General features: G+C 40.5%; 2 protein-coding genes across 3 annotated transcripts in view; both read right to left on the bottom strand.

The window, feature by feature from the left end:
* Positions 1-2,225, bottom strand: part of plcl2 (phospholipase C like 2) — a 40,786-nt gene extending 38,561 nt beyond the window's left edge. Inside the window, exons 1-2 of the mRNA XM_030393677.1 lie at positions 1,835-2,225; positions 919-1,378 (exon numbers count right to left, since the gene is read on the bottom strand). Coding sequence (XP_030249537.1) covers positions 919-1,170 — 252 coding nt within the window. The 5' untranslated portion in view covers positions 1,171-1,378; positions 1,835-2,225. The remainder of the gene's footprint in view (positions 1-918; positions 1,379-1,834) is intronic.
* Positions 2,226-5,578: 3,353 nt separating this feature from the next.
* Positions 5,579-13,175, bottom strand: LOC115567285 (cysteine-rich secretory protein 3). 2 transcript variants are annotated; one of them, XM_030393687.1, is made up of 9 exons: positions 13,082-13,175; positions 12,676-12,763; positions 10,163-10,166; positions 9,737-9,840; positions 8,848-8,938; positions 8,350-8,486; positions 6,829-6,920; positions 6,662-6,744; positions 5,579-6,534 (listed from the first exon to the last, which is right to left on the bottom strand). In XM_030393687.1, exons 2-9 carry the CDS (start codon positions 12,733-12,735, stop codon positions 6,401-6,403), a joined length of 705 nt encoding a protein of 234 aa, XP_030249547.1. In that variant the 5' UTR covers positions 12,736-12,763; positions 13,082-13,175; the 3' UTR covers positions 5,579-6,400. The 2 variants fall into 2 exon arrangements, with proteins under 2 accessions (XP_030249547.1, XP_030249546.1); XM_030393686.1 differs by lacking the exons at positions 10,163-10,166; positions 12,676-12,763; positions 13,082-13,175 and having other exon boundaries at positions 9,737-10,154.
* Positions 13,176-16,760: the final 3,585 nt, after the last annotated feature.

The following is a 16,760-nucleotide window of genomic DNA, read 5'->3' as shown; positions in this document are numbered from 1 at the left end:
TTAATTGTAGACTAAAAACAGCCACAAAGCGTCACAAATAAGGTCAAATAAGGTACATTATGGCAACTCTGGAAAGAATGACAGTTCATCATACAGAGGTAAAAATTACCATACATAAGAAAAAGCTGCTCACTCGTGCATAGCTTCAACTATTCTAAGGCAGACCCTACCAGTAATCTGTGCATATGTGATGTCAATACACAAACATCCAGTAGCCCTGCGTGTCATTTTATTACCAGTAGTCACTATTACCATCATTCCACATTATCTGCTGCTGCACTGAACAGTCGCAACTGTATATACTGCTATCCACTTTATGGACACTCTGTTTCATTCCTGCTCAAGTTCAATATTCTCCTTGCTGCTGTCATCAAAAACAGTATCCATTTACATCAGCCCACTTTCATCCAGTGCAAGCTTTTAGTAATATGATTATCTATTAAACATATCTGTTTTAGCCTCTCCGTAGGTATAATGGACACAGTACCTTCAACCACATGCTTCTTAGCGTACCAAAGAGTTCTGTGTATGCTGTCTCTCTGACATAATATTTTGCCGCTTTATTCCAGTATTTCTCTGTAGATGTAACACTTTGTTTTCCCCCTCTAGGAACAACAAATATCATCTTATCTCATCCTGTCTCTACAGGCATACAAATAGAGCTAGACTGCCAACATTCATAATCAAATAAAGAGAAGATCTGCTGTACACATTTTATGCAAAATATCCAGACAAAGCACAGGATGTGCTTCTGGTTACTGGCCTGTATTGTCAAACCACTGATTTCACTGACATGTTATGGGCAGGGTTCATGAAAAGCAGGCATAAGATGTGTACAAAAGAGACTAATTAAATCATAGCATTCCAACTTCTAACATCCTGTGTTCAGTGTAGATGTGCAGCCTGGCTAATGTTTACCTTGATAATGCTGCTCCTGCGCGGTATTTCAGATTTGGCATCCAATCCGACAGAGGTGTTGGCGGTTTCCACCCCGGCTTGGCTGCCAGGTGCGACGAGGGATCCTGTGCCGACCATGTTTTCTGAAATCCCACAGTCTCCATTCAAGACCGACACTTCGCAATGCGTCTTGCCAGCTGCTTCGTCGCTGGGCACGGCCGTATCCCCAAGATTCAATGGAGGCAGGCTGCCGTCCTCCCCTAACTCCGCCATAGGCACTTCGAGCACACACACAGACACACACACACACACACAAGCTGGCAAGCTGCTGGGTAGCAAAGCCTTATGTTTCAGCTTTACTCCAATTTCCTGCCTGGCCTATTGCCTCGTAACATTCGCACGTAATTCTGCCATATCATCTCCCGGTGCACATATCTGTCAGGCTCCTACGGACAGAGGGGCTTGCTCCGTGCATTGTGCTCTGCAAAGAGAAACCACCGCGATTAGCATAATTAGGCAACATGACATTAGTAGCAGCAGTCCAATAGTACCAGCCATATGAAGAGAGCATGAAGCTCGTCCAGGACTCACACAGTCACATTTTCTTCTGCACTGAAAGCGGATGTTAACTTTACATAGAGGGAAGGCTGTCCTCGTAAATGCAGCATGATAAAACACATACGTGCTTCCTGATATGTACAAGCTTTGGGGCATTTTTTTCAAACAAGTCCTCCGTGTTTTTTTTTTTAGCACATTTCCACCGTTTTTCATCCCACTATGTTGCATTTCAGTGTAGTCAAAACCCTCCCTCTTCGGTTTGCGAACGGTCGATAACGTTAAGTCAACTCACATTAAAAGCATGTTAAGTTATCAGTTCAATCAACTCGCCCACAAAACACAGGATTATGTGTGTGTAGCGCACGGTAGCCTCACGTACTTGCCTTCCGAGCTGCCTTGTCTCTCCATGGGGAAGGGACGGGTCTTCCGTTTAAGTTGCTGCTGCTGCTGCTGCTGTAGTAACTGAGCACCCAGCCGCTGTGTGCCGAGCTAGTTAGCTAGCTAGCTAACCTCACTCGCTAGCTAGCTGGGTGAAGTTAGTTTTCGCAGCCAAGTCAGAGTCCAGTCAGTCAACACAACCTGTGTCGTAAGCGTGGAGAGCAAACAAAGAAAGACATCCCTCTTCCAGCCTCCGGTCAGTCCCGACCGGCGGTAGTTTTTTGTTTTTTTCCCGTTAAAGTCTCGAAAAGAAAACTTAAACGGTGCCGTTAGGTGTCTCGCGCACAAGACAAACCGTCACTGACAACGCTCGGAGGGAACAAAGTGAGCGTGCACGCGCCACAGCTACAGCAGGCTGTGGTGTCAATCAAAGCTAATTATTATTTCAACAACAGGCACGAAACGCCCCTTTTATACTTTATACTTCCCCTTCTGAGCAAATAACCCAACCTGCCGCACAGCTCACATTACAGCCAGGTACACAACACATGAAGGAATCTCATCTAGACTTTACACACAGGCATGTTTCAGTTGGCCAAATCACTGGTCATCTGCATATCCCACAGTTTATTATGTATTTTATTTTTTATAGGGAAAACGTCTAGACTACATGGATCAATGCCAGGGTAAGTGATCCTTTGAAGTGCACTCATTTTACATCAAGAGAATAGATCCCGAACAACATAAGTCATCGAGGAAAACACAAAAGTCAACAATACAAATCAGCAAAATCAAAGTCAACAAGAGATACTGTACATAGGAAACAGCACAAAAGGATCCGAGAAAATACATGCAGAAGAACACACAAGTCGACAAGAAAACACATGCAAAACTATACAAAAGTCAACAAGAGGACACATTCAAACAGCACAAAAGTCAACAATACATAGATGGGCTACAGAATAGCAAAATCACACAAGTCAACAAGAAAATACATTTAAACAGCACAGAAATCAACAAGACAATACATACAGAGTAATACACAAGTCAACATGAAAATACACACAAAATAACGCAAGAATACACATACATACAGCCCCAAAGTCAACAAGAAATACTGTGTAAACAAAACAGCACAAAAGGATCGGAGAAAATACATACAAAAGAACACGCAAGTCAACAAGATAATATATTCAAAACTATACAAAGGTCAACAAGAAGACATATTCAAATGTCAACAATACATAGATGGGCTATAAAATAGCAAAATCACAAATGTCAGCAAGAAATACTGTACGTACAAGACAAAACACAAGTCAACAAGAAAATACATACAGCAGAAAAGTCAACAAGAACTCATACACTAATACATGCAAAACAGCACAGAAATACAGAAAAGTACACAAGAATACGCATACAGTACATACAGTCCAAAGGTCGACAAGAACATGTACACAGAACAGCAAAATCACAAAGTCAACAAGAAAATATCCCACAAAAATGTACAAAAGTCATCAAAAGCATAAGAAAAATGGCTAAAACGAAAAAAGTCAACAAGCTTATATATACAAAACAGAAGAAGACACATTGAAATATCGCTGAACATGTATTAATATGAAAGTGGCCAACTGCTCTTTCACTTTCACATGTAGGTCTAGTAGCAAGTCCAGGAAACTTAAGGTGCTGGTGCTGAGCAAGAAGAAGTTTTACTAAAGTCCTACATTATATGAGGTTAAAACACTGTCATAACTGTGTATAAACCAGGGTTGTATCAGCTTAAAATCAACACAACCAGCTAAATAAAGGCCTCAAACATAACCGCTCTCTCTGCTTTGTCTCGTGTGCCCATACAGCATCTTCTTCTCTGTTATTAAACATTTTTGCTGTAGACGTCAGCTTTATTCAGAAGCTACGTCTCTCAAGGACAGCCATTATCTCCCAGAAACACTCACATGACAATCGTGGGGTTTTTTTTGTTGATGTTGTTTAGAGTCACATTGTTTGTCAGTCCTTCCTCTTTATAAGAGCAGTGCAGAGACGATGGACAGATCTCAGCGGTGAAGCAACAGTCTACACTGAATAACAGCCTCTTGTGCTCTTGCATCAGGTTGTGTTGTGTGTGTGTGTGTGTGTGTGTGTGTGTGTGTGTTAAAACAAAACCCACACAGTAACCTATATAACCAACAGAACCGTCACAAATCGTACATTTTTGGAGATGAACAAGAGTTTGGAATATTGGTCGCATACAGTGGAACCTATATACTATACATGCAGTTCATATAGCGTCGTACTATAGCCTCCTGCATTAGAGACGCAGATAGAGAGTGATGAGGCATGACGCTGTTCTACATGATTTAATGCACTTTATTCATAGGCCACTGGTTCAGATCAAGGCAGATAAACCAAACAGTGAGGGGCTGCAAAATCAGGAGGGAATGGAGAGTTGTACAACAGAACCACCTGCTGGTCTGCAAGGGTTATTGATACATTACTGTGCAGTGGAAATATGTTTTATTATCACCTGTAAGTCCTCTGATGACAATATAGTTTCTTCTTCTTGCACATTTTAATATCAAGGACAGTGTTCTTTTGAATTTTCTGGTTGTGAAAATGCCAGCCATTTTTTATTTCTGGTTTTAAATTCAGAGGTCTGACAATGTTAATATACACAATAATTATCTAGAAACATCAAAAACAAATTAGTACAATGAAAAAGTAAGTATAATTCCCCTCAGGACATGATGACATGGTACAGTTCATTTATTAAAAGGTGATACATAAATAAATAACAGCACAGTCTTAACAGGAAACAGTTGAAGCTGATAAATTACACATGCTGTCATTACATTTTCCCCTATTTGCATCATGCATCTTTAAAGTTTATTACAGTATATCATAATCTAAGAGGGTAGCTGTATTTTGTTCTCACTGTCGAATAGATACTTCAGCCGATATCACAAATGAACAAATTTTATTGTTGTCAAATCACACCACGTCCCAAGTCAAAAGAATAAGGAGTCTTGCTAACGTCAGCTGAAGTTAAAGGAAAGATTAGAAGAATGATCTTAACTTCGGTCCCACTTAACACAATATCAAACATGGGTCATGGTACGGTGGTGTGTGTGTCCCAGACAGACTTGCCATCTCTGCTGTAGTTTGAATTTCCATTGAAATGTCCTATATTAATATTGACTGACTGACTGACTGTATGTTGAGGCGAGCAACAGAACCACAGCACCGGTAGCCCTGATCTTATCCTCACAAAGAACTTAGCTTTTGTTCACCTGGGTATAAATTATCGTTGGCTGTGCAACAAACTGTCAACACAACATTGACTTTTTATTATCGACAGTCATCTATTATCCCTCCTAAAGTCGACATTGTGAGCATGTTACAAAACAATTGCCTATTTACACAAGAGTCCAACCGATATAACAGTTATTAGCCAATTATATTGACCAGTTTTGGCCAATCACAGTTTATTGCTAAACTGTAAAATATCCTGCATGTGTTACAAATCTTTGCCATGTGTGTTTGATAACTTTATTTGAGGGCTCTAATTTCCGCATCCAGCAGAGATGGAGAAACGTGACTGTGCATTCATTTGAGAATAGGCAATAATTTTCCTTCTTTACACATTTAACCATTCTTGTTTAGTTTGTTCTTTGTTTGACACTGGACAGATCAATTGCCAGTCAAAGTATCAAGCAGTCACATTTACACGCTGAAGCAATGATGAGGATCATTTTGTTCACCTGGTGGTTTTATTATTACAAATCAGTCAGTCACAATCAGATCTGACAAACCTGATCAACATTTGTTTGATTTATGATTAATATACAACGAAGGATGAGAAAATATTTTTTAATGTTTTACTCCCACTTACAGATGGATATAAAATGACCTATAACAATTTTCATTCAAGCTTAAATGTGGAACAATAAAATGATTTTGGACCTTCTATAAATGAAAAGCAAAACCTTTGTTTCTTTCCATTATAATGAAAATACACGTATTCTTTTCTAATTACCACCAGAAGTTGTCATGTTAAATTTACAAAGAGGCAGAATGAAGTCAAATGTTTGACTCATTTCAGTCATCACAAAATGATAAACAACTGCCTTTATTAATGCACTTCTTACTGTATGACTATGTGTAGAATTCATATGTTGTGTTTATGTAGTCTTGGGTTTGTGTAGATTATCAGTAAAACTGTGTTTCTTGCTTGTGTTGACACATTTACTGCCAACCTAAAGAGGGAGACGTTTACCTGCTCAGTGAAGTCTAACAGGTTTTTTTTAATCCAACACTGGGAATATTTCTCACTACTGAAGTGATCTGAGCTTAATATCGTAACAATCCCAAAACATCCCTTTTTCCTTCAATCAAGACAATCAATACTAAACCCGATTTCTGTCCTGTCCTCGTGTCATGGCTATCTTATAACAAGCTTAGAGGAAGTACATCAGAGTTACAGAGCCTCGCCTCGCAGACAGAGAGTCAACAACAGATGTAAATAGTCTGAACAGTGTAGGTCAATCTGGAGACCCAATCTGCAAGACAGTCTTTAGCCTATTGGAATAATTTCAGTGGGGCATTTGCATGAAGCAGCACACTCAGCCACCCACTTGCTGCTGCATCCGAATATGGTTTTCAAGGTTGGACAGTTGAGGTAGGGGTTTATGTAAGGACACGGGTTGGCTGAAATGAAGAATAGACAGAAAAGCAAAGAGGTTAGCTTGTATGACTTTCGTTTCCACTTCAGAGGACGACATTCTTCGTAACGTACATCCCCTTTGCCGTACAATTAGCCCACAGAGTTACTTACTGCAGAGTCTGTCCTCACAATTGTTGGGACAGGAGGCACACGAGTCTCCTTCTTTATAAACTGGCCATCCCTTGAAGTTTCCTCTGTTAAACCAAAATACAGCGTTAGAATTTATTTTTTTTGATCTCTCAGAAGTCACATGTAAAGCAAAGTCACGGGTCACATACGCTCTGTAGTAGTGGCAGCCATAGATATAGACGCCCTTGTTAGTGCAATGTGTCATTCCACAGCCAACTCTGTAGGAGCTGCTCCACACCACCTGACCACAAGAACAAAAAGGTTCACTCGTTTTCAGTGCCACTTCAATCTGGGAAACTCCCAACTCGTCATTGTCATGACTCAATTGTGTTTTGTTTTGGTTTTTGTAGACCTCATTAAACACCTGGGTAATACATGTGACTGTGTAGGTTAACAGACGGACAAGTATGTCTTCCTTACAATGATATTTATTGTGGTAAAATAACTGTTTTTCACTCCATTTATTCATTTTTTGAAAGGATATAAATGCTTTGGCGAACGGTCACACTCATTTTGTACAGACATTTCACCGTGAAATTAACATTTTTGAACGTAAAATGTCACACAGCTACAGAAAGCTACAAAACACCTTATAAACAATTGGTAAAGTGTATTTATATCGATCCCTAATCACGTGGACTAAATGTATTAAAGGAGTCATCACCCGGAAATCGCAATTTCTCTCGTTAAATCATGCATATTGGTGTTGGACCTCTGTTGAAACTTGCCTGAAAAGCTGGAGTTTGAAAGTGGCTTATTTTTTTCGCTTTGGCTCTTTTTCCGAACAGGAATAGCGCACAGTAGTGCGCGTTCCTAAAGCACGAGATTTTGACTCTGCTCCTGTGGTGACGTTACCACAGGAGGCTACTTGCATATTAAGCATCGGCTCACAGCCGTCCTCAGCCAGACTTTCTGAGTGAGCACGCCGAATCTGCTTATTTCTCTGTCATTTTCACGCCATACATCGTCACCGCCAACATTAAAACTCAGGTCTTACATGTAAAACACGAGTGTGAAAAGTAATAAGGAAAAAACTAAGAATTTACCATTCAGAGACATCCTGCTGTAAACGTGTCCATTCCACCGTCTCTGCCTCTTCACTCTCCTGTTCGGTTTCCGACTCCGGCTCGTACATAAATGCCTGAATTCCGTAAGGTTCGTCATTTAGTGTGTGCGCCATGACAGGGGGCTGTTCATGTTTTGGAGTCCGTGTGTGCATGCAGGCTCGCCCCCCATTCCGGCTCTGTCCTTCCTGCGGCCAATCAACGCGCGCCTCATTACATATTAATACAATGCACATCCGGACCGATCAAAACCTCGCGCATAATCTCGCGTGAGAAAGTCGCGGTATGGTCAGAACAAGCTCTATGTTTGATTTTTTAAATTATTTTTTTCTAATAAGTTTTAAGAATTGATCCAAAGCGATCCAAGAAGGACTGGATATGTAAAAAACCAGGTGATGACTCCTTTAAACAAATATTGACACTTTTGATGTACAAGTAGTAATTTGAACCACTGCTTTAATTGAAAAAAACGTTAATCATCCAAGCATCAACATCACTGTGTTACGTTTTGTTATCATTGCTATTGCAACACTCTTTGTTTTTCCTTAAAGATAACACCGTTTTCTTTGTGAGCACGTTGGTACCCGAGCAACAAGCGAGGGTTACCTGTGTGTAGTGACCCGTCGCTTTCCAATCTCCTTTGGGATACTTGAATAGCGCCACCTCATTGTGCCAGGCCGTGATGACGTCCGTCCATGACATCGGTGCGGATGAATAGAACAGATTCTCACCCATTTCATATCCTTGGTGAGAAACACACACTGATTAATGGGTGTCTGCAAATACACAGTTTTATTTTCATGTCCCAGGAGATTAACTTATCAAGATAAAACAGGGTTCATTAAAAGGCCCACTGATGATAATCTCCGCAAAGATAACATAACCTACCGCCTGTAATTTGTTATTAAAAGAAAGTATTAAGACTGGAGATAAGATAATGTTCACTGTGACTCTGACCATCAATCACGAAGTCAGTCAGTTCACAGGATTCTCAAATACTGGCTTCATCTCTGAGCTATTATTAACTATAAGGTCCTGGCATGTGCAGAGCTAATTAAAGGGGAAACAGAGAGAGACAGAGGAATAACAGAGGAAGAAATATACCATTGAGTAAGCGTGTGCTGGGCGGACCATGAGCCAGAACACATTTCTCAGTCCAGGCCTGAGCACTGACCGCTACACTGTCATTATAATCCTGCAAAGAAAAACACAAATAAACTAAGAAGTTGAGAAATGACACCCACAATGTAGAGGAAGACGCGTTCTCTCAAAAGGTAGTGGCTTTAAAAAAAAATTGCACCGCTGGCGATCTGAAAGACTGATGAACGTTTACAGAATATAATCCACTCCATAATATTTCAATATGAAACACTTGTGATAGAAGTGGTCTTTCCCCCTTTGAGACCATTTTATTTGCCTTTTTTTTACAGCACAAAACCAAAAAACAAAACAAAACACGAGACTTTTCTTTTTCACATTTGTGCAGAAACGTTTACATCTCCGGACATCCAACTCATTTCAAAGGGAAATAAATCATTTTTAATCTCTTGCTGGCTGAAAGATTTGCAGCTGTGTGCTACGTATCTGAAGCGGTTGGGCTTGGCTCCCTGCATTATAGAGATTAGAAGAGGTTGATTGTAAAAAAAAAAACGTTGAAAGATTATTTAGGTTTCGGGACTGTATAGTGGTTGTTTCAGTTCTCTTCACATAATCTGTATCATCTATAGGGTTTGTGGTTTCGACCTGCTTGAACTGTTACAGGAAGTTGACTCGTTCAGAGCGTTTCAGGCTGAGTCAGCTCTTGAACACCGATCTATAAGCTGCTTATGACTTCTATGGTTTTCAGGCGTGGTGCAGAGAACCTCACCCACCTTATTGGTTTTTTTGTTTTTTTTTTTCCTTACCACAAGCGAGGGAAATCAAACGCTGGGAAATGATCAGCAAATATGATCTGAGCCGCTTTTATCGTGCGAGTAGAAAAAGCAGGACTGACCATTTTCAGCATGTTGGCAGCAGTGGGACTAACGTTTCGCCTGAAATGATTGTGCAGGTTGACGATCTCGTCCTGAACCGTTCCGTTTGTTCCCGGGCAAAGCGCTGCACAAACACACACAGAGAAAAAACACGCAGACATGTACACACACACACACTTAAAACCTATGGGTAAACAACAGATTAAGGACATAATGAAGAGTGATGTTTACTCTGGTGGCTTTATAGCCACGATATGACTCACAAAACATATCCTGGTTTAATGACCCTGGAATGGCTTGACATAACAAAAGAGCATAAAGAAAGGATTGAGCCAAATCCCATAATCTCACTGAGAGATTTATTGGCATTGTCTGTGAGTTAACGCTGGAAAATGAAATTCCTCTGCAAAGTTAAACACAGCAGGTGAACGTAGCATTGTGCTTACCTGGCTGTAGGACACACCGGGGCATGCAGAAATGAGAGGAGATGTGAGTTAGGTTCTCATCAGGGGAAATGGAAAACACTTTTAACTTTATGTTACAACCACCTAAAGCTGCTACAGGGAACGTTCATTTCTTGTTTTATTTCACCTGTGAACAATCACCTTGTGTGGGAAAGATCTTGATCTGGCTTGCACATGCACTTGTTTTAGCCGCAAGTGAAATAAGTGTGCGTTGTTTGCAGGATGCATGGCGACGAGGCAATGTATTTGTCTGTCTATGGGGTGTAATAGGTCCATGTATTTGTCTAGCGTGAGGGTTTGGGACAAATACATGTACCTATTACACAGTTTCGGTGCGTGCGGTCATACAACGCATACGTATATCGTATAGCGTACATCGATAGGCGAGAGTATAACCGTCCTGACCCTCACTCCAATCCGGTGATTGGTCGTAACGCACCTAAAATCTGTTTTCCAACCGCCATGAAAGAACTAAAACAGAAGAGGAAAAAGACACTGTGGGGAATTCAAATGGAAGACAATGGAGCCGTACCATACGACAGTGGTTCCCAAACTTTTCCCGCTGGGCCCCACCATTTTAAAAAAAAAAATAAAAAAATAAAAAAATGTTAAAAAAAAAATAAATCATGCCTCCTCACCCATGCATACGCATACACGTCTTTTTCTAAAAAAACACCTGAAGAGTTTAATCTAAAAATGGCCTGTAATTACTACAGAACTGCAACCTAAGCCTGAGTTCTTACCGACAAAACTACATAAGCCCCTGCATCATGCTCCTCAAAGTTTCGCTGAGTAACAATTCGATTCAATGTGATTCCACTGTAACAGTTGAGTGTTTTTTTTTTTTTCATTTCAGGATGAGTTGTCCTGATGTGTCGTCTTCGCTCGTTTGGCTGCATACTCTACGAAACTAATGTTTTGAAAAACCCGACACACTGTTTGGGAACCACTTCCCCCAAGCCATTCGTCTCTGTGTGAACGGTGTGTGTGATGTGTGTCGACCGTTACATCCCTACAACTAACTCATTTGGTTACACGGCGACAGTAATTTTAGACAAAGACAAAGATTCCCATGAAATGTTAGGTCTTCGTGATAATAAGCCGGCAGAAAGGCCAACATAAAATGTTCTGTTATTCTGCTGCGGTATCACCAGACTACAGAGCCGCTTCTCCCCTCAGGCTGTGTGTCTCCTCAATTCATCCTCAGCAATCCAGTTTAAGAATAGTTATAATTTAGGCATTTAAAAATAATGATATAAAGATGACCAAATCTGATCTTCTTGCTTGTTTGCTTAATAGGTTAATAAAAAGTTAAAGGGATATTCCGGTGTAAGTTTAATCCATGGTCTAAATCACAGTGAAACTGTATTACACTCCCCCTCGAGAGATCAAGTTAGCAGACCGCTAATTTAATAAATAAAAAATAAATAAATAAATAAATAAATGAATAAAAATAAAATTTACGGAGTTTTATCAACCTCAGAAACGACCGCACGACAACAATACACTGCAGTAAATGGATCCAAATATAAACTGCCACCAAAAAGACACAAATAATGCTCAGAACAGCACCAAACTTCAGCAACAGTACAAATAGGGTCTCAGCACATAGTCTGGGGCATCTAACCTCCACTAGCTTAGCTAGGGAAGCTATTGGGAAGCTAAAAATAGATTTCAACTCTCCTCCATCAGCTTCCGGGTCTGGGAAGTCCCGACACGACGATTACCGAGTGCAGTTAGAAATGCTCAATTCTGTTCTTTTCCCTGTCCGCTCTCGATAATAACTGTTATAAACTGGCAGGTAAGACACAGTTGAACTTTGATTGCTTTTCCATGGAGTCATAATCATACATTTTCATCCATGAGCCGCGGAACTCTACTGCACTCAGTAATCGACTCGTCGGGACTTCCCGTCAACAGGAAGCTGCTGCAGAAGAGTGGTAAATTTAGTCAGCTTTTCAGTAGAAATCCAGCTAAGCTAGTGGAGGTTAGATGCCCCGGACTATGTGCTGAGACCCTATTTGTACTGTTGCTGAAGTTTGGTGCTGTTCTGAGCATTATTTGTGGCTTTTTGGTGGCGGTTTACATTTGGATCCATTTACTGCAGTGTATTGTTGTCGTGCGGTCGTTTCTGAGGTTGATAAAACTCCGTAAATTAGCGGTCTGCTAGCTTGATCTCTCGAGAGGGAGTCTAACACAGTTTCACGGTGATTTAGACCATGGATTAAATTTACACCGGAATATCCCTTTAAATGTTAAAAGTTCCTTGTTGTACCTTTAATTACATTCTATTAATAGCAAAGGCAGACTTAGTTCTATTAGCTCTGTATATATTTTGAATGCATGTTTGACATTACTCTACAAATTACTCCCTTGGGGAAAAAAAATATGTCAGCAGTGTGTGCACTCCATTTGAGGAAACATACTTTCCAGCCTACACAGAACACAAAACAAACTGCATTAACAACATCCTAATTCTCTGAGCTTCGACTCACCACATTGCATGCAGCGTGAACATGATGCAGCGTCAAGACGGAAATCAGGAGCGCAAACATTTTCTCGTCCACAGAGAGGGATGATGCCCTGTGGTGCAAAAGATGAAAAGTACCGTCATGATACGAGCAAAGTGAAATTACTGCTGTGGTTTTTTTTTTCCCTCATATTTTAACACATCATTCAAGTTTTACTGTTACTACATCAGATTCATTGTTTCATTAACTTATTTGAATTGATCATTCTGCAATTAAATTAAAGGCAGAGCATGCATGAAAGCAAAAGAATGCAGTAAATTGAAAAATACAGTTTACATGAAGAGCAAGTCCATTTCAGTGCTGAATATTTTCATATTTGCGGCGTCGAAAAATATTAGAATAATGAGTTGAGCCGTGTTGAGAGGCATACCTGCACCTGGGTCTCTTCAGGAGGTGGAGGTGAGCTGGCACTGCGTCTCCCCCGTTATATAGGCCACATGTTGCCGATCCTCCCTCAGCTGCCAATCATGCAGCAGTATCCCAGCGGCTTTCGCACAATGGATAGTGAACAAAACAAGTCTATCACGACGCTCATAAAAGTGCAACTGACAGAGAGTAAATAAAGAATTTTTCAGCCTCAGGGCGCGGTAACATCTCGATGTGTTGAATGAATGTCTGGGAGTTTACACAGCATAGGGTGGAAAGGTGCCTGAAGTGAAGGCAAACAAAAGAAAAGCAGTATTGGTGGATTTGCGGCATGGATCCGTACGGTCTTGTATGTAAATGGATTTGCAGTTAATACAGTTCATACAGACTGAAGACGCACCCAGGGCTGTTTTTGACAAGCTGCCAGAGAGGTGCTCCTGACCAACGCAGAGAAAGGGTTATGCAAATCTGACCCATTTTTTTTTTTCTCGTTTGCTTCATTTGCATCATTGTGAATAACCTGTGTAGATCTTTGTGTCTGTCACCTGTTTCTCTTTGTAAAGCAAACACAGGAAGGTGCAGCGTAAATGCTGTATAGTCAAATTAATGTAGGATGGAGGACAGTTACCAACAATGGAAAGGTTTTTTTTTTCCTTACTTTTTAGAATTTCCCATTGATTGAACAACATGGATCAACAACCAGGTAATGACAATTGTCAGCTCTTAGAGTTAGACTCTTTCCTGGCAAAAATCCTACCTGCACAAATCAATATTTTTTATTTATGAAACATTTTAGTGTCTTGCAGCCCACTGCTTTGGGTTTTTCTCTTCGAGTTCCCTCTTAATTAACCTGATTTCCAGACTTAGAAAGGAGCTCCTTACAACAAATAAGATCTAATGATCCAACTGCACATTACTCGCCAGCACCAAGCAAGCAGCAGAGAGATACATTAATCAACTTGCTGGTGAACACAGTGAAACATTTAGCTCCTAAAAAAAACAGATATTTCCTGGCCGAGTTGGACCAAATCAGTAATAAACAAAGGGGGAATGCTGAGCTTGCATTCGTCAGGAGGCTCGAGACTCGACTCCAAATGTGTGCTAATGTTTAAATGTGCCATCTGGAGGTTAAAAAAAGGTGAACATTTGCAAACATGTTCGCCACAACGACCTGTATGTCAGTGTTGTGTTTACAGATTTGCTCCAAGTAAATGCACAGTGTGTAATTTCTGCTGCTCTCAAGCTCTCAATCCACGGAAGTTTAATTCACATCACGTTTAGTCTCGTTCACCGACTTCCTTCTAGGGATCGACCGATATGGATTTTTTTAGGGCCGATGCCGATAATGTTTTGTTTTTTATCAGCCTTAGCCGATGACCGATACGGACTGCTGATTTTCTTGAGTCGATATTTGGAGCCGATACTACTTTCGCTCCCTCACTTTACATCATAAAAATTACACAATGATGATAACAAATGTTACGAGTCTCAATTTTAAAAAAAGGAACATTTATTGAAATTAAAAAAGGTGAGGTAGAACAAGAACAAGTAAACAATATTTAACAAATATTAAAAACAGGTGAGGTAGAACAGTGCTCTGTGAAATGCTGCCACACTGGATTGGTTTTCTGCTCTGCCATTTCTTGCAGCATCTCCAGCAACACGGAGCTGCCTGTGGACGCCTGTCTGTAAATAATGCCGGATCGGCGAACGCAGCAGCCCGCATCGGCCGATGCCGATATACGTAAAAACGTTATTAATAGCAAAGACAGACTTAGTTCTATTAGCTCTGTATATATTTTGAATGCATGTTTGACATTACTCTACAAATTACTCCCTTGGGGTAAAAAAATATGTCAGCAGTGTGTGCACTCCATTTGAGGAAACATACTTTCCAGCCTACACAGAACACAAAACAGCAGCAGCCCGCATCGGCCGATGCCGATACATGTAAAAACCGCAAAAATCGGCCGATAATTCCTTCCTCCGTCTCCGACTCTCTCCCGTAAGTTATAGCGACAGACAAATGAAACATACCGTTAAAGAAAGACAGGACGGGTTCATAACTGTAATTTGTCATTTTGAAATAAAAGCCTTCTACATTTTGAACCTGGATCATTTATGTCATTTTTTTCTTTTGGTCATAAGACTTCCTCTCATTCTTTCTTTTTTTTTTTAAAGTATTCCCATCCATGATCACCGGTTGATTTGAGAGACACCAGCAGCGCTCCTGCCAACTCCTTCTAAAACAACACCATCACTTAAATCGTTGGAAACATTTGGTATAATGTGAGTTCACAACTAAACAAAATATATAACACAGGTGAATTCATTTTATATAATAATTAAGTATATTACTACATTTTGCCCATTAGCCTACCTGTATTCTTTCATTTTATTTGGTATTACATTTACATTTACTCAAAATGTAGTTTTCTCCATTATGAAGTGTAAGAAATGATTCTGTAGTTTATTAGACGACTTACGTTGCTCACACCTACACCCGAACAAACACAACATCTCTCACGGTGATTCTCGGTGCTGTGTGTTGATGCATGATAAACATTATGTTGCTATCGGCTCTTTGCTACATACATTATTGTTCCTTTGTCTTACAGTTCAGTGGATAGGTGGAGTCACACAGTCTCTGCTTTACGGAGCATGCTCATGAGTCGTATGTTCTCCCTGCTGTGAATTACATTGAAACAATCCTTTTTCTTTTTCTTTATCTTTAATATCGACAGACAGAGAGACAAAGACAGACTGACAACTGCCGTCTGTGCTCCACATGATCTGTAAGCTAGCAGGACAGAATGAAATGCAAACCAAAGCCAGTCTGATCTCCACTGTCAACAGTGTTAAATGGCCTATGCGATGATGGATATCATGGGTGTAGTGCTCTGTGTACAAATGGCTTTGTATACATTCAGATATGGTTTTCTTGGAACAAAAAAACTCCCTTAACAGTACTTAAGAATAAAGGCGGACCGTTTAAAGTAATGGTGGCCATTAAAGAACAGAATGCAACTGCGCTGAGTGCTGCGGCAGGCGGACGCCCCGGGAGGAAAACTGACAGCCTAATGCAGCCTGGTTTGGTGGAAATTATGTTCGAAAAAAAAAAAGGTTGAAGTCTTTTTATCGGAAACCTTTCCTTGTTGATGTCGGTTGCTTAATTCAGGTATGATTGGAAAGAATCAGCTGAACACATGCACGCTGCACAAGTGTCCGTACAGCCCAAAGGCTTTTTTAAAAAAAGAAACCAAAAGAATAATAACGGAGATATATTTGTACTTCAGCATTATCATATACACAAGTAAACTTTGAGATGCACACAGTTATAGATTAGATCTCACTTTTACCACCTTATTAATAGCCCCTGTGCCTTGTGTGAATTACGGGCCTGACTTCCACTGTGTCCAGAACTGTCATTTGTCAGAACCTGATGCTAATCGTCATTCTCAAAACAGTCGGTACGGCATTTCATTCAATCATGAGGATCCAGTCTTGCATCTCTGTCGAATGAATCCTGCTAACACCACTATAATCGCTTAGCCCTCAAGCTTCTAAAGCCTTGAAAGTGTAACAGAGCTTCAGTCGTCATGATATTTTAGTATCACCAGTAATCGTTTCCCCAATTACCTCCCCAGGAGGCTCGTGGGTCATTACTGAACCCAAGAACTTGG

Source organism: Sparus aurata, chromosome 17 (genome assembly GCF_900880675.1).
Source record: "Sparus aurata chromosome 17, fSpaAur1.1, whole genome shotgun sequence".
NCBI lineage: Eukaryota > Metazoa > Chordata > Actinopteri > Spariformes > Sparidae > Sparus > Sparus aurata.
The sequence above is the reverse complement of the archived record's forward strand: the minus strand, read 5'-3'. Positions and strand labels throughout refer to the sequence as shown.